Genomic DNA, 25,151 nt, shown 5'->3' with positions numbered 1-25,151 from the left:
ACCATCAGTTTGTTCTCTAGTTTCTTGGTACGTCTGTCTCTCCCTTTTCTCTCCTTTGTTTATTTGTTTTGTTTCTTAAATTCCACATATGAGTGAAATAAAATGATATTTGTCTTCCTCTGACTTGTTTATTTTGCTTAGTATTATATTATATATATATTATATTATATTCTCTAGCTCTGTCTGTGTTGCAAATGGCAAGATTTCATTTTTCTTTTTTGATGGCTGAATAATATTCCCGTGTGTGTGTGTGTGTGTGTGTGTGTGTGTGTGTGTGTGTGTGTATACCACCTCTTCTTTATCCACTCATCTATAGATGGACACTTGGGTTCTTCTATAATTTGGCTATGCTAAATATTGCTGCTCTAAACTTCAGGGTATATATATTAGTGTTTTTGTAATTTTTATGTAAATACCCAGTAGTGGAGTTGCTGGATCACAGGGTAGTTCTTTGTGTTTAAATTTTTAAAATTCTTACGTTAAATTTCTTTTTTAAAGTTTATTCATTCATTCTGAGAGAGAGAGAGCAAGCATGAGTTGGGGAGGGGCAGAGAGAGAAAATCCCAAGCAAGCTCTGCGGGCTAAGTGTGGAGCCCAATGCAGGGCGTGATCCCATAAACCATGAGATCATGACTTGAGCCTAAGTCTGACGCTTAACTGATTGAGTCACCCAGGTACCAGCCCCTCCCTTTTAAAAAATGTTTATTTGAGAGAGAGAGAGAGAGAGAGAGAGCGCACATGTGTGCGCATGCACGAACAGGAAAAGGCCAGAGAGAGAGAGGATCTGAAGTGGGCTCTGTGCTGACAGCAGAGAGCCTGATGTGGGGCTCAAACTCATGAACCATGAGGTCATGACATGTGCCTAAGTCCAATGCTTAACTGATTGAGCCACCCAGGCACCCCTGAATCATAGGGTTAGTTCTATTTTTCTTTTTCTCTTTGTTTTTTTTTTAAAAGCTTATTTATTTATTTGTGAGAGAGAGGGAAAAAGAGAGAAATTGTGAGTAGGGGAGAGACAGAGAGAGAGAGAGAAAGAGAGAGAATCCCAAGCAGGATCCACACTGTCAGCGTGGAGTCTGACGTGGGGCTCAAACACACGAATCATGAGATCACGACCTGAGCTGAAGTCGGAGGGTTAACCAGTTGAGCCACCCAGGTGCCCCTGGGTAGTTCTATTTTTAATTTTTTGAGGAACCTCCCTACTGTTTTTCACAGTGGCTGCGCCAGATCGTACTCCTACCGACAGGACAGGGGAGTCCCTCTTTCTTCATGTCTTCTCCAACACTTGCTGTTTCTTGTGTTTGGATCTATAATGCCTTTATTAAATGTTGACATTAGTGCCTTCTTTGTTTTTATGTAAACACTTCATATACAATAGAGACCTATGTTAATGCCTTTCTAAAATTTTACTCCCCGTATTTCCCTGTCTCTCTCCCAATATGCAACTGTTATTAAATTCAATGTATATCTTGCTTATATCTTTTCCATACTGTAATGTATACTTTATAGGCACTATGTTGCTTAATCATTAAATGAATGACACTATTCTATATGCAACCTGAATTTAATTTGATTTTGTGGTTCTGCATTTTTAAAAGACACATATCTGTATTGTTCAAATATATTTTTCTTGCTATCGAGGATCACATCATAAAAACATATCATGATTTATGCGTCTGTTTTCCTTTATTGGGTAGTTATGTTATTCCCAAGTTTTCATATTTTGAACAGTGTTAAATTTGAACAATATTTTCTGGTTCAGTTTTCTCTGGGCACTTGTGAAAGAGACACTGTAAGTTAAGTATCTGAAGTGCTATTCCTCAGTATTAATGTACAGCATTTTCAACTTAATGAAACATTACCAAAGATCTTTGAAGCGACTGTATCAGTACCTTCTACCATCAGCAATTTGTAACAATTATTCTTGCTCCATAACCTTCCCAACACTTGCCTCATCAGACTTTTTACAAGATTCTTTCCAATCATGTAGGAGTGAACTGATAGTTCATTCTTGTTTTTATACGCTGGTGTCTAATTAGTGATAAAGTTAAGTATCTTTGTTAGTTTACTGTTTGTGTTTCCTCTTCCATGAAATGTCTGTTCATATCAGTAATGTGACAGGAATGTGTTAAGCTGCAAGCAATAGAAAATCCAATCACGAGGGACTTCTGTAAATGGGGTTTATTTCCCACCTAACCAAAAAATCTAGGCAGACCTGAACTGGGTTATTTGCTCTGTGATGTTATGAATGTTGCAGGCACTTCTTTCTTGATTGTCAGATGGTGGCTTAGTCATTTGGGTCTTCAGATGGTTATTATGCTTTTTAATGCCACATCTGTGTTCCAGTCATGAAGAATAGGGGGAAGAAAGACTGGGTGTTGGGGTACCTGGGTGGCTCAGATAGTTATCTGTCTAACTCTTGGTTTCAGGTCATGATCTCACAGCTTCATGAGTTCGAGCCCCATGTCAGGCTCTACGCTAACAGTGCAGAGCCTGCTTGGGATTCTCTCTCTCTCTCTCTCTCTCTCTCTCTCCTTCTCTTCCCCCCCCTGCTCATGCTGTCTCTCTCAAAATAAATAAATAAACTTAAGGGAAAAAAAAGAGAAAGACTGGGTATTATTTGTATCAGGATAGCAAACACTTTACACAGCTCTTTCACTCCCTTTTACTTATAATTGGCTGGAACTTTGTCACATGGCCACCCTTCCCAGGAAGGGAGATAGAAAATGAAAATTTTATGCAAACATTTTGCTGTTTTGATTGAATTCTGCATACTAAACTCATGGAAGCAGTGGAGGGGGTAACTGGTAGGCAACTGGTGGCATTTGGGACAATTATCTGTTGCCCTTTCTTCTGTGGGGTTGTTTATCATTTTCTTATTTGTTTATAAGTGTTCTTTGTATATTGGAGATCTTTTTTTTTTCTCTAGTCAAGATTCTGTGAAACAATTAATCCCTGATGTTTTAGCAGTGATTCTTGAAGTGTGATCCGTGGGTTCCTGGAGGTCGGAGACTCTGCGTGTCAACAAGGTTAAAACAACTTTCACAATAATGCTAAGCTGCTCTCTGACCTTTTTGCCACATTTGCACTTGTACTAATGATGCAAAATTAAGAGTGGGTAAATCAGATAGTGTCAGTAGTGTATCAGTAGTCGTATTTTTCCACCACCGTGTAGTTACAATCAAGCTAATGACAGTTTCACTCCTCGATGAGACAGTAAACCTTATTTATTATATTTTATGATAAAATGAGAAGTATGCATAAAGCATTTCTGCTGCATATAAAGTATGATGGATGGCTTGAGGAAAAGCACTGTGGAATTTCTTGAGTCATGTGCTGTACCTCTTGATTCATAGAATACCATTTTTACTTGAAGGAAGACTGAGAAACAAAGTATGTCCTTTTTAAGACTTGGGTATTTCAGGGGTGCCTGGGTGGCTCAATTGGTTAAGCATCCGACTCTTGATTTTGGCTGAGGTCATGATCTAAGGGTTGTGAGATCGAGCCCAGCATTGGGCTCTGTGCTGAGTGTGGAAGCTGCCTAAGATTCTCTCTCTCCCTCCTTTCCCTGTGTGCTCGCTCTCTCTCTTTCTCCTTCTAAAAAAAGACTTGGGTATTTGAAAATGAATAAAGTAGATCTTTCAATTCAAGAAAAACAACTGATACAATCAATGCCAACAATAAAATCCCAGCTTTCAAGCAAAACTTAGAATTTTGGGAAAACTGTCACCAAGAGTCTATTAAATTCCCAGTACATAAAGACTTTTCTCATGCAATTCATAGTGATATTAGCAATCAATTTTCTGATACTTTAATATAAAATGTGTCCATATTTGGAATATCTGGTTGACTCAGTGAACCAATATTTTTCAAAAGACCAACGAATAACATTGCAAGATCAGGTACTAGTGAAAGATCCATTCGAAGCACAAAATAAACCAATTGATTTCTATTTTATTTTACTTTTTAAAATTTTAAGCTTTTTATTTTGAAATCACTTTAGACTTAGGGAAGAGTTGCAAAGTGATTCAGAGAATTCCTATATATTCTTCACCCAGCTTTCCCAAATGGAAACCTTTTATTACACCGTGGCATATTGATCAAAACTAAGAAATTAGCATGATCAATGAGTTCCAATATAACAAAGTACAATAAATTCATTGCTATTTTTTCATGTTTCACATCACAACAAACCTTTAAGAAACTACAATTGGTTTGAGTTTCATTGTAGTATCAAACATTATCAATAAATGTCTGAAAAACTCAATTTTCTATTTTCTACTCTTTTCTAACTATATATCTGTGTGAAGTCAAAAGTTTTTTATATACTTCAACTAAAATTACATATTGCAACGGAATGAATGTAGAAGCAGATATGAGAATCCAGCTGTTTTCTATTAAGGTGAACGTCAAATAGATTTCTAAGCATGTAAAACAAGGCCACTCTTCCAATTGGATATTTTTGCTCTAGAATATATTGCCACTTTTCATAAAAATGCTATCTATGTTAGAATGTAATGGATTTGCCATTATTTTAAATGAACATTAATTTTTTCCAGTTTTAGTTTTGAAAATGGTAAATGTTAATAAGCATAACTCAAATAAACAAAAGCGTTTGAGATACTCATTATTTTTAAAGAACGTAATGGCATCCTGAGCGCAAATTATTTGAGAATGGCTTTCCTAAAGGATTCATTGTATGTAATGAGTTAACTTTTCTACAGTGCACCAAGCTGGAACTATCTGTATACCATCTTTGGGAGAACTGAGAAAAATCATCATTCAAATGACATTTTATAGGGCTTCTTTTTCTCACAAGACTCCAGTAGGGGAAGGTTGTTCTAGACATTAATAAGTTAATACATGTAAAATATGTTGAACCGTGATTAGCCGATAAGCCCTCTGTAGAAGTTAGCTGTTATCATTGTTTTCTTTTTCTTTCTTTAAAAAATTTTTTTTAAATGTTTTATTTATTTCTGAGAGACAGAGAGAGACAGCGTGAGCAGGGGAGGGTCACAGAGAGAGGGAGATACAGAATCCGAAGCAGGCTCCAGGCTCCGAGCTGTCAGCACAGAGCCCGACGTGGGGCTTGAACCCACGAACCGTGAGATCATGACCTGAACCGAAGTCGGATGCTTGATTGACTGAGCCCCCCAGGCACCCCTGTTACTATTGCTTTAATTAATTGTTGCAATCATTTGACAGTTATGTGTACTCACATATCTTCTCTCAGTTGGTGGCTTGGTTTTTAATTGTCTTTATGGTGTATGTTTCTGTGTAGAAATTTTAAGCTTTAATCTGTATTCAAATACATCAACATTGTCTCTTATTGTTTATTCTTTTTATGTCTTGTAGATGAAATTCTTCCCTTCCCCGAAGTTATAATGATGTGCTTTTATCTTTCCGTCTGGAAGTTTCCAAGTATTTATATCCTTCTTACAAACTCATGAAACCACTCTTCTCAAGATAAGCATGACCTCCCTGTTGCCATATTCAGTAGTCAATTCTCTGTCTTCGTCCTATTGACTGCAGTTGATGCCTCCTTAATTCCAGAAATTCTTTCTCCCCTTGGCTTTTGGGATATCACTCTTTTAGGGTTGTTCCCTGCCTCACAGGCTTTGTCCCTGTCCCCTTTCGGGGTCCTCCTCCTGTCTAACTATTGAAGTGTCCTGGGCCGCTGTCTTATACTCTCTCTCTGTTGTCATCCAGTTCTGTGGCTTTAGATATCTATACACTGATTACTGCAAAAATTTGTATCTTCTTTCTTGCCTCTCTTCTTTCACTCCTATGTTATTTAACTGCCTATTGGACACCGAATAAGCACATCAAACGTAATTTGGCCCAAACGGAATCATCGACTTCTCCAAGTTGTTTCTTCATGTTACCAGTTTCAACCCCCTGACCATTCATTCTATCACTTGAGCTTGAAACGTTGGAGTTTTCTTGTTCTTTCTTTCACAATATGTATCCAGAATTTAAGCAAATACTGCTATTTCCCTCAGAATATATACTAAATCTTTGCCAGTTTATGACTCCTCCATCCTTAGTCCAAGAAATGATTGTCTCTCACTGGGACTGTTCCCAAATGCTAATGGGCCTACGGTTTTCTTGTTGCCCATCTGTTTTCCCCACAACAGGCAGGGTGCATTCTGAAATGTAAATGAGATATGTCACTTTCCCTGCTCTCCATTTCTTGTGGCTTCCATCTCACTCAGGGATAAAATCCAGAGTCCTTACCCATGCCATCAATGTCCACCATGGCTGGGCCTGCCGCTGCATCTCCACCTTCTTGCCCACTCTCCTTGTCCACTCTACTACAGCCACAAGGGCCTCCTCACTCTTTCTTGAACTTACCAAGCACTTGGCTTCAATAATGATCCTTTCAGTCCCCTGCTTTGCCTGGAGAACCTTTGTTCCCCTTTTCCCTGTGGGAGTTACCTTCCTGTTGACCACAATTTACTAGGGGACCCACCTGGAGTTCAAGACTTCCACTCGGTTCACTGTTTCCATGTTCCTGTTTGGAATAGATTCCGTGGAGGTGTTTCTTGTATTCCTATGCACTTTTTCCCTATTATTTTGTATCTATTATTGTTATGTGTTTAGAGAAGAGAGGCACATCTTCATAGGGGCATCAAAAAGAAAGCCTTTAAACTTATAACTTTTCTTTTGTATGCCAATAGTTTGGGGCCACATTTTCCTTTTACGTAATGTATAATTTCAATTTTGATTTTTTTCTAAGATTTCATGGATTATCTAGGAGATAGTTTCTTAATTATGAATTTATTAATGGCTTTTATTTTTATTTTTTTAGAGAGAGTGTGAGCAGGGAGAGGGGGAAAGGGAGAGAGAAAATCTGAAGCGGGTTTCATACCCAACGTGGAGCCTGAGGCAGGGCTCAGTCCCATGAGCCCGGGGTTCATAACTTGAGGCCAAATCAAGAGTTGGATGCTCGACAGACTGAGCCACCCAGGTGCCCCAAATTTATTAATGACTTTTAAAAATGGCTATTTTTTCCATCAATTTCTAATTTTTATATTAGAGATTATGGCTTATAAAGTTTTTCTTGTATTTGAAAGTTCAAAAGGAAAAAAGGTATAATGTCAAAATTTAAGGAATAAAGTTCTATTGTTATTAACTAAAATTTTGTTGATATATTATTCAAATCCTCTATGTTACTTTTAAATAATTTTTAAAAGTTTAAATATTTAAATAATCTTTAAAATCTATTTGGATCCACCGACTTCTGAAAGAAATGCAGTAAAACTCCCATCCATATATACATTTTCAAATTCTTCTTGCATTGTTAGGGGTTTTGCGGGGGGCACCTGAGTGGCTCAGTTGGTTGAGCTTACAACTCTTGGTTTTAGCTCAGGTCATGATCTCATGGTTTGTGAGTTTGAGCCCCACATCAGGCTCTGCAATGATGGTGGAGAGCCTGCTAGGGATTCTCTGTCTCCCTCTCTCTCTGCCCCTCTCCTACTTGCTCTCTATCTCTGTCTCTCAAAATAAACAAATAAATAATTTTTTTTTTAGTTTAAAAAGTTAGGAATTTTTGTTTGCTGCAGATGTCTGCTGTATTGCATATTCTGTCATGTTTTAGGACTGTTATATCTACTTTGTGGAGCGCATCTTTTATTGCCACACAGTATTCTTTGTCTCATTAAATACATTTGTCCTTGAATTTGCTTTGTTTGACATTGCCACTCTTGCTTTCTTTTTGCTCACCTTTTCACAGTCTATTGCTGCCTAGTTCTTTATTTTTAACCATTTTCTTATAAAAAATGTATGTTTTATTTAAACAATACACAGATTTATTCTTTTATTCTTTTTGTTTTATTTTTATTAAAAAATTTTTAAATGTTTTTATTTATGTGTGTGTGTGTGAGAGAGAGAGAGACAGCATGAGCAGGGGAGGGTCAGAGAGAGAGGGAGGAGATACAGAATCTGAAGCAGGCTCCAGGCTCTGAGCTAGCTGTCAGCACAGAGCCTGACGCGGGGCTCAAATCCACAAACTGTGAGATCAGGACCTGAGCCAAAGTCGGACACTTAACTGACTGAGCCATCCAGGTGCCCCTCTTTTATTCTTTTTATATTATTATTACTTTAAAAATGTTTATTTATTTTTGAGAGAAAGGGAGGGACAGAGTGCGAGTGAGGGAGGAGCAGAGAGAGAGGGAGACACAGAATCCTAAGCAGGCTCCAGGCTCTGAGCTGTCAGCACAGAGCCCGATTCGGGGCTCGAACCCACAAACCAAGAGATCACGACCTGAGCTAGAGTCAGACACCTAACTGACTGAGCCACCCAGTCACCCCGTTATTATTTTTTAAAGTAGACTTCATGTCCAGCGTGGAGCCCAACATGGGTCTTGAACTCATGACCCTGAGATCCAGACCTGAGCTGAGATCAGGAGTCAGATGCTTAACCGACGAAGCCATCCAGGCACCCCTAGATTTTTTTTTTTTTTTTTTATCACATCTGAAAGCCTCTGATTTTTAACAGGGGAATTAGTTCTGTTCATGTTTTCGTGTTAACGAATATACTCAGGGTTTAGGGCTTCAGTGTTATTTTGTGTTTGTTACATATATCAGTTAGGGATGTGCTTGACCTTACCTAATGGAGTACCTGACCAATAGTTGGTTAATTAAATAACTATTTCATATTTATATGATCATGTTTGATTTGATAATGATAGGACTGTATTCTCTGAAGTTCATTACTTGCCTCCAATGCCACGGCTGGAGGTGTAACGCATGGGTTAGTATTGGTGGAGCTGCTCAGCAGAACCATCAAGGCCCCATCTCCTCTCTTTCTGCTTGCTCGCCCTTAGCTTGTGGCTTTCTACCTCCTAGAGGCAGAAGTCTTCCAGCAATCCCCGGCTTCACATCTTCATTCCACGGAAGAGGAAGGAGGAAGCTAAGGAGCAAAGGGTAAAGGGGTTTCTCCTAAGGAATCTTCTTTTTTTGTTCAGAGGTGGAAAGCCCTTCACTCAGACTTCCATTTACATCCACGTTGTCCAGAAACAGGGACATTTGGTCTCTCCTAGATCGATCGATCATCACTGTTACTTGTCCTTTGAGGCCAGCGTAGGAACTCGCCTCTCCCAAAGCTGCGAGATGTCTGTAACACCCTGAGCAGATCGGGGTTTTCTGATGCCAGAGGAAGGTGGGGTGGGGTGGGTGGTGCTTGGCAACTGATGGTGTGTGTGCTGTAACAGCTGCACAGTTTTTGTCGTTTTCTCCTGTCCCTTTACATATTTTTACTTTTATTTTTACTATTTTTTAATGCTTATTTATTTTTGAGACAGAGAGAGACAGAGCATGAGTGGGCAAGGGGCAGAGAGAGAGGGAGACACAGAATCATAAAGAGGCCCCAGGTTCTGAGCTGTCAGCACAGAGCCCTATGCGGGGCTCGAATCCACAAACTGAGATCACGACCTGAGCTGAAGTTGGACACTTGACCGACTGAACCACCCAGGTGCTCCTACACATTTTTACAAGATTGGTAGGACTCTTGTCATTTATTTCCCCCCCACTATTAATTGAGAAGGTTTATAATTTTAATAGCAGTTGCCTCCCTGTTCCTACCAGTCATAATTAAGCTTGTGTTTCTCAATTATAATATTTCTTCCAACGTGCAGAAAAATGACAGTGCCCTCCTGTATTAGGGAATTAATGCTGCCTTTGGCTATAGATAAACCCTGAAGTTTCAGCAGTTTAAGTGAGGAAGGTTTATTTCTTTTCTTTTTTAAAAAATTTTTAAATGTTTTATTTATTTCTGAGAGAGAGACAGCATGAGCAGGGGAGGGTCAGCGAGGGAGGGAGACACAGAATCTGAAACAGGCTCCAGGCTCTGAGCTGTCAGCACAGAGCCTGGCGTGCGGCTCGAACCCACTAACCGTGAGATCATGACCTGAGCCGAAGTCCAATGCTTAACCGACTGAGCCACCCAGGAGCCCCAGGAAGGTTTATTTCTTGATGTGGATGGGGTAACTCTTTCCTGTCATTGGCTTTCAAACGTGGATTCATGGATCAGGCTGCTTTTCACTTGCGATGCCACCATCTTGGATGAAATGGGTGGATGAGAGCCAACAAGGAAAAGCCATACCAGTTGCAAAAGGCACAGCCTGAAAGTGTACATATCATATCCCCTGACATCCATAGACTAGAATTCCTTCACATGGCCGTGCCCCATGGAGCTGAAGGGGAGCTGAGAAAAGCAGTCATCCGGTGGGCTCAGGGAAGGGAAATGGGGTCGTTGTCTTAGATTGTCATTCTGGTCCCTCATATATTGTGTTCTCCTCTCCCATGTAAATACACTCACCATCTCCTTCAGGGCGACACCGTCAAGTCTCAGGCAGTCACTGCATCCAGCCCAAAGTCCATAGTCTGCACGGATTCTGCATTCATCTCTGTAACGTCTGCATGTGGTTGAAAAGACATGTCATCTAAACAACGCCCGCCTTCACCACACAGTACACAGCAGTAGAGCAGGGTCAGAATGCCCACTATGGAAACGAGGAGAATGTGAGCCTCACTCAGTCACTAGGTGATAGCATTCCTGATAGTCCTCCTGTCCTGGCGGTGAGGGGACAGCCTTGAATAAGGGTAGGACAGTGCCCTAGAGGAGGCTCCTCCTTGGTCACTGTCCTCCTTGGCCTCATCTGAAGTGAGTGTTGAGGACCACACCCTCCTTGGACCAGGTTACCCTTTGAAATCTGCCTCCCATTCATTCACGGAGGTTGGGTACCCAAAGGTTGCTGAAGTCTTGAACAATCAAAGGCTTTTTTTTTTTTTTTTTTTAGTTCAGACACAAAAACTTAGTAGGCTTCTGATCTGTTTGCTTCCATGTCCCAGTAACAACATCTAAATTTCTTTTCTAGACATATTTTGCAAGCTGACTGTAATTCTCTGTCTCTTTATCCCCATACCTGTCCTTCTAACCAAAGGGCATCTATCTTAGGCTCTTCAAAAAGTAAGTGGGGGGGATTGCACTCTTCATGCACTTGTGTTAGCCTGGCTCCTCTGGGGAGTTCGAGACAGGGATGGGGCTACACACACAAGGGTTTTATTTGGGAAACGCCTGCGGGGGAAAAGGGGCAGAGTGCTGGAGGAGTGTGGGAGAGCCATCACCCTGGAGCACAAGTCTGACCTTGAGTGAAGGAGGCAGGGAAGGCAGACTAGGGGAGGTGGTGTTCTAGGCAGCCACGCAGCCCAAAGGAAGCTTGTCAAGGCGTCATGGAAGTTGCTCATCCGAAGAGTCTGGAGTCCCCTAGGAATGGGCCCGCCATGCTCAGTCAAAGGCTTGGGCCACCTCTGGGAAGCATGGCCATGGGGAAACACAAAAGCACAGGGACTGAACTGTTGGCTCAATTATGCTGTCTGTAGTTGGATGTCTGCGGAACACCTTCTCACGGCCGCCTGTGCCTTAGGTCACTTTATTTACCTTAGAAGCTTTATTAGGCTCTGTCACACAAAACTGAAAAAAAAAACAACAACAATATCCCTTGGGGTGCCTGGGTGACTCAGTTGGTTAAGCATCCGACTTCAGCTCAGGTCACGATCTTGTGGTTCATGAGTTTGAGCCCCGCATTGGGCTCTGTGCTGACAGCTTAGAGCCTGGAGCCCATTTCAAACTCTGTATCTTCCTCTCTCTGCCCCTCCCCCGCTCGCATTCTGTCTGTCTGTCTCTCTCACAAACACAAATAAATAAACATTAAAAAACAAAACAAAACAAAACAATAAGTTATTTAAAAAATCTCATCTCTTATCATTGGACCCTAGAAAGAGGTGGTTTTTCCAATCCTACGAAGTCCCGAATTTCTATATTCTCTCTATTCTCTTTCATTTTGATTTGCTAAGCACTCCATGCTTTCTTTAACCCGTTTCTTTCTCTTAACACCTTGCTGAACACAACTGCTAGCAACCAACCCCTGCTACCAATGTTCTGTCTTCCAATTTCTTTCCTTAGAGTGGCAAGGTCAGAAGGCACCAGGGTCTGCCTTCCAGTTACAGCGTCTGACAATTTGATCAAATGTTTTTCTTTTTTAATTCAGTGGTTTTTTTAAAAAAATGTTTTATTTATTTCTGAGAGAGAGAGAGAGAGAAAGAGCATGAACAGGGAAGGGTCAGAGAGAGAGGGAGACGCAGAATCTGAAACAGGCTCCAGGCTCTGAGCTGTCAGCACGGAGCCCAATGCGGGGCTCAAACCCACGAACTGTGAGATCATGACCTGAGCAGAAGTCGGACGCCTAACCGACTGAGCCACCCAGGCGCCCCTGATCAGATGTTTTTGCTCTTGCATAATGTGGATCTCTAGCCCTCCATTCAGCCTGCAGCTGAGAGCCACCAGCCCGGTAAGGCAACGACATTACATAGTTTACATTTCTGTGTCAGCACTACCCCGCTTTGGGAATAGATGTGCATGTTAGTCCTGGGAATCAATGGAATCTGTTGCAACAGGCAAACGGAGAAATCTCAGTGGCTTAATATGACACAGGTTTCTTTCTTCCTCATGTTACAGGCTGATGTGGGTCAGGGGCCCAGCCTCTTCATCTTGCAACCCTATCTCCAATCCCTTGTTTCCAGCCAGTGGACAGGAGGGAGAGGGAGAAAGCACTGGTGCTCTGTGTGCTGAGGATCTCAGAGGGGCTCAGCCTCCGACACCAATTCCAGCCTCGGGTGCCTCCTTCAGCGGCCTGACTTGGCGGCTGGATGCTCCCTAGAAGGAGTGGGAGGGAGAAATGGAGGTGGAATTGCTCGTGGGGTGGAATGCCTTTGTCCGTGATACTGCTCTGTAGCGAGGTGTGAAGGTTGCGCACCGTCAGCCAACCTAGCTCATCCCTGAACTCACACCTGTCTCTTCTTCCTTCCTTGTTTCTCCTTCTGCTGTGAGGCAGCGAGTGACAAGCACATCCAGTGGCTCCTGGGGGCAGATGGCGAAGTCTGGGTCTGGATCATGGGAGAAGGCCCTGGCGACAAGCCCTATGAGGAGATCTCTGAGGAGCTGATTGCAGAGAGGGCGCGGCTGCAAGCGCAGAGGGAGGCTGAGGAGCTCTGGTGAGAGGTGCAGAGGGGCACCGGGTCGGGGCTGAGCACAGAGCCTACGGTGGGTCCAAGCTGCAGGACGCTAGGTTGTGGGAGGGAGGGAGGATGCGCCCGGCAGCTGGCTGGCCGTTTGGAGGTCAGCTAAGATCGAGTGACCAAAGCCTCAGTCTTCCTTCAGGTAGATCTCGTGGGTTCAAATCCTGGCTCCTCGTAAGCTGATCCAGGATCTCAGTTTTCACATCTGTGGTGTGGACATAACAACACCCTTTCCATCTGGACATAGACTGGATTCACTGCGATAGTACAGATGACATGCTTTTCCTTTATTCCTCACGGAGCTGTCCCTGGGACAGTAGAGGAGTTTGGATTCATTCACCTTGGTGGCTCCTCATTCCTCTTCACCTCACCTGCATTTCCCACACGAGGTGCATAGTTGAGCTCTCAGTGAGATTTGGAGTCAGATGTCTTTCATAAGCAACTCTTAACTTTTTTTTCCTCCAAATTTGGAAATCCATATGAAGTTGAGTCTAACAACCCCCTACCATCAGCTTTGAATAACAGTATTTTATTTTATTTTTTAAAGTTTTTATTTGTTTGTTTATTTATTTATTTATTTTTGAGAGAGAGAGAGCGAGAGAGAGAGCGCATAAGGTCGGGCAGAGAGAGAGGAGGACAGAGGATCTGAAGCAGGGTCTGTGCACATAGCAGAGAGCCCAATGTGGGGCTCGAACTCCCAAATGTGAGATCATGACCTGAGCCAAAAGGAGATGCTTCACTGACTAAGTCACCCAGGCGCCCCTTAATAACAATATTTTGTTTGTAAAATTGTTAACAGCAACTCAACACCCCCCACCTGAGATAATCATGATGAGCATTTAGGCAGTACATGCTTTGTAAACCGCTTTATTCACACCTTGTTAAATTAATTAATATAGATTCACCGTGTTATTTAAGGCTACTATATAGTATCTTATTACATGCAAAACCCAACTTATGGATTCTGTTGATGGATACTTAGGTTGTTTGCCATTTGTTATGTTATAAAAATTCTCTGATGAATATCTTCTACCTACTTCTTTGTAAACTTGAGTGGAAAATAGGATTTCTGAGTCTTCCCCCCCCCCCCAGCTTCCTGAACAATTCTGTTGATTTACACTCCCATACAGGAGGGTGACTATTTCTCTCCAACTTTGCCAACGTTGAGTTTTGCTGACCTTATATTTGCCATTTTGATAGACCCAGAAATATTGTTCATAGGTTTTATATGAAGTTTTGTTGTTATGTGGTCTCTCAGTCTCCTACATGAGCTTATATCTGCTGGTGTCTTCTTGGAAGGAGACAGAAGGAGGCAGAAATCACTAAGAAGTTTCGAGATGCTCTGGCCAATGAGAAAGCCCGGATCCTGGCGGAGAAGTGGAAGGTGGAGATGGAGGACCGTAAGGCTGCCAAAGTCCTGGAGGAACGCATCCACGAGGAGTTCAAGGTGAGGCAGTGTGTGGAGCCTGTGTGTATGGCCGCCCATGCCGGCTCCCAGGCTACTGGCACCCACCTCTGGTTTGGGCATTGAATGAACAGAAATCTCACCTGTCTGAGGAAGGAGGAATTTGACACACCATTTGGGCCAATTCATGTCTCATTGGACAGATGAGGAAACTGAGGGTTAGACACAGGAAGAGACTTGCCAAGGACAAGTAGCTGGGGATAGAGCCAGGATCAGAACTCAGACCTTCTGCCTTCCAAACGAAGCGCCCTGAGAAGGGGCCTAGAAAGTGTTGAGTTTGTGGTCAGACCAGCCTGGCCTCTAGTTCCAATTCTACTGGCTAGTGCTGTGTGACCTTGGGAAGCTTGCTGAACTTCTCTGAGCCCTCACTTTCTTGTTTATAATATTCAGGTAATAACAACACCCAACTTGAGATTTTTGGAGGGTTTAAGGAGATGGAAAATGCACATTTTCTGGCCCCGGACAGAAAACTATTGGGAACTTTGCGTGCCTATTCATTCTGGGAAAGTTCAGAGCCCATGAAGGAGATTTACACTGCTCTGGTAAGAAGTTTAGGCTGCTTGAAAAACATTTTTTTTCCTGGTCCCTATTTTGCGATTTTTTTTTTTTTTACCCTACAAGAATAATACATTTTGGGGGTAAGGGTAGAAAACTCAGAAAATACAGGTAAGTGAAAAGAAGAAAGTAATAGTCATACTAAGTCTCAATAATGATATTATTTCATAAATTATATATGCATGGAATTTGTACGTTTAAACATTTTATTTTTTATTTAAAGTTTTTAATGCTTTATTTCTGAGAGAGAGACAGAGAAAGAGAGAGAGAGAGAGCATGAGCAGGGGAGGGTCAGAGAGACAGGGAGATACAAAATCTGAAGCAGGTTCCAGGCTTTGAGCTAGCTGTCAGCACAGAGCTGGAACCCATGGACCATGAGATCATGACCTGAGCTGAAGTCGTATGCTTAATTGATTGAGCCATCCAGGCACCCCACGTTTAAACATTTTAAAAGTATTTTTTCCTATAGTGATTACACTGAACAGTGGCTCCTTAAAATCATTTATGTTGCAAATATTTTTCTCAGTATTATTATTATTATTATTTTTAAATGTTTTATTTATTTCTAGGAGAGAGAGAGACAGCGTGAGCAGGGGAGGGTCAGAAAGAGAGGGAGCCACAGACTCTGAAACAGGCTCCAGGCTCTGAGCTGGCAGTCAGCACAGAGCCCGACGAGGGGCTCGAAGCCACGAACCGCGAGATCATGACCTAAGCGAAAGTCGGACACTTAACAGACTAAGCCACCCAAGCGCCCCTCTCAGTATTATTTTTTCTTAATTGTGGTTATAGTGCTTTTGGATGTACAGAAGATTATAAGTTTTATTGGCCAATGATATCAATCTTTTAAAAATTATTTGTGTCACGCTAAGAAAGATCTGTGCCACCACAAGCTTATAAAAATGCTAATCTACATTGTTTTCTATATCTTCCATGATTTTATTTCTTTTTGCTTAATCTTCCTCTGCTTTAAATTTTTTTTTTTACATTTATTTAATTTTGAGAGACAGAATGAGACAGAACACGGGTGGGGGAGGGGCAGAGAGAGAGAGAGAGACAGAATCCGAAGCAGCTCAGAGCTTGAAGCAGGGCTTGAACCCACGAAGATCATGACCACATGAGATCATGACCTGAGCCAAAGTCAGACACTTAACTGACTGAGCCACCCACGTGCCCTGATTTCCCTCCACTTTAGAGCGTGGTATGATACAGGGCTATCACTTTTTTTTTTTCTTCGAAACAGTTAGCAAACTGTTCCATCATCATTTATTAAATAATCTCTCCTCTCTCCTCTCATTGGACTTGCTGCCTGGATTCTTCTTACACATGTTTGGATCTCTTCATTGATTTTTCTTCTTTGATTATTCCTGAACCAGATTCACTTATTTATTTACTGTACCTTTTAAAATAGATTTTAACAACTGCTAAGGGAAGAACCTATCACTGCTCTTGATTTTCAAAATGTCCCTGGCTGACTTTACTCATTTTTCTTATACTAGAGATACATTTGAATCATCATATCAGGATCCTCCTCCCTGAAACAACAAAAAAAACCACACGGTGATTTTAATTGGAATTACACCAGCGTTAGAGATTTATTTATCATTCAATCTTAACATTTTTTTAAAATATTTATTTTTTGAGAGAAAGAGAGAGACAGAGCATGAGTGGGAGAGAGGCAGAGAGGGAGGCACAGAATCCCAAGCAGGCTCTAGGCTCCGAGCCGTCAGTACAGAGCCCAACGTGGGGCTCGAGCCCACAAACCATGGGTCATGGATCATGACCTGAGCCAAAGTTGGGACACTTAACCATCTGAGCCTTCCAGGTGCCCCTCATTCAATCTTCCTTTTCAGGATGTGGTATGCTCTTCCTGTCACTCAAAGCTTCTTTTTGTCTTTGATAAAGCTTTTTTTTTTTTTTTTTAAAACACCTGTATATGCACCGCCCACCCAACCCCAAACATGCACAATCACTTATATGTACGTATGGTGCCTCCATTTCTTGGACTTGGGTGAAATTTATTGTTTTATTGAAATACTCCACATTTCTTCTCTGGTTAAACCTGAGGTTGAATATGTTTTGTTGCTGTCATGAATAATACTGTTCTCATTACTTTAAAAACTATTGCAATTGCTCGTTATGTATTTGTATTGATAATGATCTTATTTAATTTTCCCTTGAGTTATATACATTTTTAGGAGATTCTCTTGAGTTTTGAAGGGGAGCAATATTTCCTCTCAAAACACATTACTTAAAAATTTTGTTAATATTTATTATTGAGACAGAAATAGAGCATAAGTGAGGGAGAGGCAGAGAGAGAGACACAGAATCTGAAGCAGGCTCCAGGCTCTGAGCTGTCAGCATAGAGTCTGGTGTGGGCCTCGAACCCCACGAACTGTGAGATCATGACCTGAGCCGAAGTCGGACGCTTAACCAACTGAGCCACCCAGGCGCCCCTCAAAACATATTATTTAAAAGCAATTTCAAACTTGCAGCAAAATTGAAAGAAAAAACAAATCCTCGTATGTTCACTGAAATTCACCAATCATTAATATCTTGTCAAATTTGCATTCTCTCTTTCCTCCTCTTCCTCTATATCTGTATCTATCTATACACAGATATATATATACACACACATATATATATGTACTTTTTTATTGCTACTGCTGAATTGTTTTGCTAAACAATTTGAAAGGAAGCTGTAGACATCATCCTCCAGCCCAGGGGTTAACAAGCTATTTTCTGTAAAGGTGCAGATAGCTAATATTTTAGGCTTTGTCGGCTATACAGTCTCTGTCACAACTACTCAACCAGGCTGTTGTAGCACAAACACAGCTACAGACAATATGTAAGCAAATGGGTGTGGCTGTTCTTCAATAAGACTTTATTTTAAATAATAGACAGAGGGCGGATCTGGGCTGGGAGCTCTAGTCTGCTGACTCTTGATCACACCCTGTGTACCTCAGTGTACATCTCCCAGGACTGACGACCTTCCCCCGTGTAGCCACGACTATCATGATCACACCTGTTGAAATGAACAACAATTCCATTAATACTTTCAAAAATCCAATCAATCCATAGTGGAAAGATGTTTAGTTTGTATCGTTGGATTTTGCATATGATTGTTCAAGTCTGTTGGACAAGAAGACCAATACTGTCTGTGTATCCCTAACAGCAAGAATACCTGTTCTAATCTCTGGCTTCCCATTCCCCAGAGGTGGGCTGCGTCCCAGACACTGGGACGGTGGCTCCTTGGAGCTGGGGTCCCTGGGCTCAGTTCACAAGGAGATTACAGAAGCATGAGTTTCCAGAGATTTTCTGGTTGAACTTCTCCTTGAGAACTTCAGTGAGACAGAGATGATAAATTGTGGGGCGCTCTGTGTGGGGGCTCCCGTTGGTTTGGTAAAGCCATGAGGTACGCTAAGGAACCCCAACGCAGGCTTTCGGTGTTACTTCCAAAGAAGGCTAAGGTAATTACATGTTTGCTTTTGTTTTAAACATTAACTTGCTGAATGTGAATGTTTAAACTTCAATACTCATAGTGATCCTGATTTGGTATGTCTGCATTTTGGGGAGCCTCAGATAGGCAAGTAGCATCTGTGAGGCCCTGGCGGGGCTCATCAGGACAATGTCTGACAGGAACACCAGCGAACTCCAGGACTCTGGAGTGGGAAGGTCCAGGTTTATAAGCTAGAATATTTTCTGTCAGAGCTGTCTATAAATGAACTGCCCTTGCATTGTGATGAGCTCCTCAACACAGCACTGTTTTAGCTTGGGCTGAAGTGGCATCTGAAAAGTTTCTGTGGTGGATTAAATATGGCCGGCGGCAAGTTATTTGAGAGGTGGGTTTATTTCCCTTCCCCTGAGTCTGCTCTGGCCTTGTGGCTAGGTTTGATCTGTAGAGTGCAGTAGAAATGACTGTGTAACTTTCGAGGACAGGATATAGGAGATTTGTAGCTTCAGCCCCTCATGGAATGCTCACTTTTGGAAGCTGCTCCTGTGAGAAGCCCTACATCCTTAGACCACCACTCCGTAAGGAAACCCAGGCAAAGCAGGCTGAGAGAAAGGGGCTATGTGGGGGAGCGCTGAGGCACCAGACTGTGAAGAAGGCTTGGTTCTTCCCTTCAATGACCCTAATCAGGCAATTGACCTTGGATGTCTCAGATTAACCAATAGAACCACAAGCAAATAAGATGGTGGTTGTTTTGAGCCATGATGTTCTCCGGTAGTTTGTTACCTGGTAATAGATAACCAGATCAGCTTTGCCAAAGGGATTTATGCACTGGATTAGAGATTGGCTTAGATAATTTTTATTGTCTTTCAACAGCTGAGATTCAAACCTGATGTGAGGCTTCCATACAGGCATACACCAACAGCGTTCATTTAATTTCATACTTATTTTCCTTTTCCCTGAGAACCTAAGTGTAGGTTGTTTATGGGAGGGTGATGGTAGTAGTAATAAATTCGCTACTCTCAACAAGCTTACAGGGTGCCAAAGGAGCGAGAGAGAGAACTCTATGAGTAACCTTCAGCCCCCTGCATGCCTGGGGGACTATGATGGAGCTCAGTGAGCACCTGTAGGAGTCTGGGTGTGAGCAGAGATGGGAAGCAGACAGCAGATATGTGCAATCATGAATGGTCTGCTGGTGGGAGAGGAAAAAGTGATGGGGGAAGCCAGACAGGGACCTGGCAAGGTAGGCTGTGGAGTCCTTGGGTGCTACAATAAAGAGGCAGACAGTTCTCTGTGGGCAGAGTAGAGCTTCGAGGATCTCAATACAGAGGGACATGGCCAGATCAAGTTCAGTGGGAGTAACTGATGGTGATGGTGTGATTCAAGCGCTGAAGGCACGACGGGAGGGAGAGGCCGTGGTCAAAGTGGGAACTGATGAGTCTGACTATGGTGAGATTTAGGGGAATGGACACAGAGAAATGGAGGTGAAATCAGCAAGGCTTGGCATCAGTTAGATGCTGGGATGAGGGGGACGCAAAGAGCAAAGGCATCAGAGCTCCAGACTGAGGAGTAGGGAGAGGGTGATACCCTGCTGCCACGGAGAGCTGGGAAGACAGAGTAGGCTTGGGGGGAAGAGAATGTGCTTGGGCTGGCCGGGCCAATGTGGTTCTGTGGCATCTAGCAGAGGAATTTGGGGTGGGGGCTGGTGGAGAGGGGAGAAACTGGACCTGAAGTCTACTAGGGAGGGGAGTTGGCTGGGCTCGCTTCTGGCTGCAGGTGTGGGTGTGGAGGATACAGGCAGTTTCTTCACATCCTCCTGCTTATAGAAAGAGTAATAGTGAAAATTCCTTTGAGAAAACGGGAGGGAAAATAATCCCAGAAACTTGTGTCAGGTTAAAGAGGGAACTTCAAGACAGAAGAGACAGACAGCTGGAAACCTGTTTTTAAAAACCATTCTGTTGTGGCTGGCGCCATTGGAATGCAATTTACATGCATATGAAAACGTTCCTTTAGTAAAAAAGGGGATCAGGAGGCTAGATATAATTTGCATATTTTCTCTGCTTTCTTAACTCATAAAATTGCTTTTGGCTGCTTTTCTGTCTCTGCTTAAGACCTCAGAACGCAGACAGTAAGGCTCCTTCTCTCTTGCTCTTAGTCTCTCTCCGCTCCCACTTCCTGCCAGTGTTTCTGATAAGGAACCAAAACAGCTGATAGAGTTAGGCTGCCCTTTCAATTTTCTCCATTGTCTATTCAAGGCCACTCACTATCTCTTTGTCTTTTTTTTTCCCTCCCTTTCAGGTTGTAGTTCATTTTGGCCCTTGGTGACATCTTGTGTGACTACAGAAACTATCCCCACCTTATTTCACAAAAGGATTGTATAAATGGTGGGGACACTTTGCACTTTTCAATTTTCTCTAGAAAATTGTCGACTTCATCTGAGTTTCTCTTGGACAGGCCTGGCATCAACAGGACAACATGATGCAGCTTACCGTTCCCCTTTCAGCGATCAGCACAAGCCCTGTCTTAACTTCACTCTTTCGTCAGTTCACTTACTCCTCCGGTCAGTGTTGACAGAGCACCTGCTATCTGCCAGGCCCTGTGCTGCGGGCTGTCAATGGGGGAATAAATGATACAGGCATGGCCCTGCCCTTCTGGTGTACCTCATCTCGCAAAGCATGATGGTATTATTCGGGCCAGATGAACAACCAAAGGGTTTCAGGACAGCCCTCCTGTGCCCCGGAATGTGCCACTTTGGCACGTGGACTATTTTGAGCTGAAGGCAATTGCGACCCTGAGGTCTCAAGAGAAACTATTTTCCCTCCCTCCAACTACATAGGAGAATCTCAATGGGGCATCTTTTCCAGAAGGAGGGTTATTAACAGTGATAAATTTTATCTGAGTGACCCATCTGTATGGCAGGGCGAACGTCTAATTACCAAACATCTGCTCTTTATCACCCTGTGAGGCACATTCCTTTCTTTTGAAGTCCCAGAGCCCTCCTGCTCCTCCTAAGTTCAGGATGACACAGATCGGTCATCTTGCCTGATGGCCTTTGGAATTTCCATATCTGTGTGCTTTCCTTGTATGCATGTTACCAAATCTGATTTTCTTCTGTGAATCTGTCTCATGTCAGTCTGATTCTTCTTCAGCAGGAAGGCCCCTTGAAGGGGACAGGAATTCTTGCCCCCCACCACAACAAAAGCGACTATGGCTTCCTGAAAAGCATCGGTCTCGGTGACATTTTCCATCGGGGTGAGGTGGACCCGGGCCTCTGTGGGCTCCTGTGGTGTGCTGTTACCGATGGGTTATGAGGAGAAGGGGGATTGAATAAGCTGGACAGCTCAGAGGGCTTTGGGGCTGCCAGAAAAAGGCATCGATTCCTAAGGTGGAAGGGAGACTGTTTGCATATCCGCCTTTCGGCTGCCTTGGCCGTGGCTGCCAAATTTAAAGATAGACTTTAAACTGGGGCTCATGGAGGAGCCAAAGGATTCTGAGAGCCGCCCCAAATGGAGAGAGGTTTTCAGGCAATTTCAGCTGTAAGGAGTGAATCATTGCAGCAAGACCGCAGAGGGAAAGATGCCGTGCTCTTTATCTGTAGGTACAAAATGTTTTCTTTTGTTGTCCCCATCTCTGTGAGAAGCTTGTCTTTGTCACAGTAAGTGGCTGGTTATTTTCCTTTGAGACGGAGGCAGTTTTCTGGCTCCCAGTCCATTCACTCTTGGGTAAAGAGGACTGAGTGAACAGTGGCCCTGCCATTTATCCATTTCTTATTTGCTGGTAATTAACACCCCCCCCCCCTTTATTGAGCTACAATTTACAAAGAAGAATTGTATATATTTGAGATGTCCAGTGTTTTGGTATATGTATACAGTGTGAAATGATTACCGTAATCAAGATAATGAATGTGCCTCTCACCTTGCCTGGTTATCGTTTTCGTGTGTGGTGAGAACACTTAAGATCTACTCTGTTAGCAAATTTCAGGATACAGTATGGTATTAAGTAAAGGTACCATACTGGACATTATAGCTCCAGAATTTATTCATCTTGCATAACTGAAACTTTGTAGCTTTTCCCCAAACACAGTCTAAGTGTCTGCTGACCAATGAATGGATAAATACAATGTGGTATATATACATAATGTATATGTGTATATAATGTATGTATATATATATATAATATATACGATGGAATATTATTCAGTCTTAACAAAGGACACCCTGCCATTTGGGACAACATGGATGGACTCAGAGGACATTATGCCAAGTGTCAGTCATGATCCTTCTCTGGGGCGCAGTCTCTGTTATGGGCCTCATATCTTGACGATCTAACTTCCAGAATGTAAGTGTACGTAGAGGTAAGGTCTTTAGAGGGGTCATAAGTTAAGATGAGGTCTTCAGGGTGGGTCCTAATCCATCAGGACTGGTGCCCTTATGAGAAGAGGAAATTTGGACATAGACATGTGTACCCACAGAAGACAGGGCATGTGAGGCATGGGAAGAAGATGGTCCATCTAGGAGGCAAGGGGAGAAGCCTCAGAAGAAACCAACCCTGCCCACACCTTGATCTTGGATGAATGGGTGTTCTAACTGATGAGTGATGGCCTCTATACCTCATAAGTGTCTGTTATTAAAGCCTCCTGGTTTGTGGTGCTTTGCAACGGCGGCCCAAGCAAGGCAATACACTCCTTGTCTGTGTCAGAAAGTAGGACAAGGAGGTTCAAGCCCTTCTGGCTCTGACAGGCCTTGGCTGACTATATTTTCCTAAGACCTGCTCCCGCCTGGAAGATCCAACGTGAGCAGACGCTGGATCTCAAGTGTCTGGGTGGGCACCATCTTGGCTGGTGCTCTGTGTTTTGGGTGGTGTGACCTCCTTGGTCAGAGACGAGGGAGCCCTGCGGGGCCATAGGAAACCTGCTGTGTACACTGTAATGCTGTGCCCATGTGAGGCTGATTTTTGCTCTGCTGAGATGCCGGTGATTGCCCAAGGGGAGATTTTTTCATGGCTTTGAGCTAAAACTCAGCTTATTCTGCTTTGGAGCCAGACAGACTTTTGTTCTAATTTTGTACCTGTCATCAACTCTTGGCTCTAGCATTTCTCGCCTGAGCCCATCTCCCTGCTGACCCCACATTCCCCTCCACCGGCCTCTCCCCTTCTCTGCTCCTGTCTGCAGAAGATGTCCCTAAAGCTCTGCCTATGGTCATCTCCACTCCCTCTCCTATGTCGCCGGGATGTCTGCCTTCCCCTCCCCCGACCTTGGCCGCTTTTGCTTTCCCATCACATCCTGCGGCCATGACCCGCCTTCCCTCTTCACTTCTCTGTCCTTATTTTCTGCGATGGCTCGGGGCTTGCAGCTCAGTTTACCACTCCCTTTTACTTGAAATGTTCTCTTCTCTTGGCTTCCCCAACAGGCATCACCCCTCCTGGGTTCTTAGCTTATCTGTTGGCCTTCCTTCTCCGCCTCTTTTCCTGGCTCCAGCTCTTTCTCTCAAGTTTTAAGTGGTGGAGTGGCCCAAGACACTCTGGTAGTTCTCTCTCCTGCTCTCTCCGTTTTACTGTTATTACTGAAGTGTAATTGACATGCAGTGTTATATTAGTTTCAGGTGTGCAACATATTGATTCGACCATTCTATGCATTACGCAACGGTCAATCTCGATACGTGTGGTCACCATCTGTCACCATGCAACCTTATTACGGTTTTATTGACTGCATTCCCTACGCTGTACTTTCATCTCTGTGATTTATTTCTGGTTGTTTTCTCTTGATCTGCATCTGCCTTCTTTCTCTCAGGGATAGGATTAGGTCCCATGGCTGAGAAACATCATTCCTCTGCAGATGACTTTTCAGACAATATCCTCAGCTGAACTTGCCCTGAAGCCCACGCACATGCATCCTGCTGCTAAGGGCAGGCCTCTGGGGATGTCAGATAGTATCCCAGACTCATCAAAGATAGAATTTTGACTTTTCATCTTTCAACCACAGTGGATGATTCTATACTCCAACATGGCAAAGCCATTTGCAGTGCTGGGCCCACCGTGCTTGTGGTTTCCTCTGCCTGGAAATTTCTTTCCCCCAATACTCACTTACTAGTATTCTTCCTGACTGGTTATCAGATCACATTGTCCCTCCTGGGAGGATTTCTGGTCACACAGCCTAAAGTAGCTAACTAAATTCTGTCATTTGCCCTGTTTTAATTCTTTGTGTACTGTTTATCATTCCCTGACATTTCCTGATTTTTATTTGTCTGGTGTGTGTCATACATTGGAAGGTGAGCTCTGAGGGTGGGGCCTGTGTGTCGTGCCCCCAGCTGTGTCCCTAGAGACGACAGCCCGATGCGGGCCTGAGCCTCTAGGTGCTCTCTAAGTGTTTGGTGAGTGACTGCGTGAAGCCACTCGGCTTCTTTAGCCCTAATTCCCCTCTTGAGTGGCTCATTTGGAAGTGGGAATTTTATCTATTCTTTAGGATTAAAAAATTGATTTGAATTAGTGGAAAAAACTTAATCTATACCATTTCAGAAGAAAGAATAAAACGTTGTCTTTATTAAATGAGGGATTAAAACTCAGTTATCACTTTTTATCCCTCTTGTTGATCCATTCAAATGGTAG

The 25,151-nt window shown here is 43.0% G+C and overlaps 1 protein-coding gene across 2 annotated transcripts in view; it reads left to right on the top strand.

The window, feature by feature from the left end:
* Nucleotides 1–25,151, top strand: part of SH2D4B (SH2 domain containing 4B) — an 88,138-nt gene that overhangs the window by 15,730 nt on the left and 47,257 nt on the right. For both annotated transcript variants that reach the window (XM_039240558.1, XM_039240557.1), the window contains exons 2-3: nt 12,893–13,056; nt 14,380–14,527. In XM_039240558.1, the coding sequence (XP_039096489.1) occupies nt 12,893–13,056; nt 14,380–14,527 (312 nt within the window). The remainder of the gene's footprint in view (nt 1–12,892; nt 13,057–14,379; nt 14,528–25,151) is intronic.

This window comes from Hyaena hyaena, unplaced genomic scaffold (assembly GCF_003009895.1).
Source record: "Hyaena hyaena isolate Hyena2069 unplaced genomic scaffold, ASM300989v1 scaffold_176, whole genome shotgun sequence".
Classification (NCBI taxonomy): Eukaryota; Metazoa; Chordata; class Mammalia; order Carnivora; family Hyaenidae; genus Hyaena; species Hyaena hyaena.
This window is presented reverse-complemented; position numbering and strand designations above follow the sequence as displayed.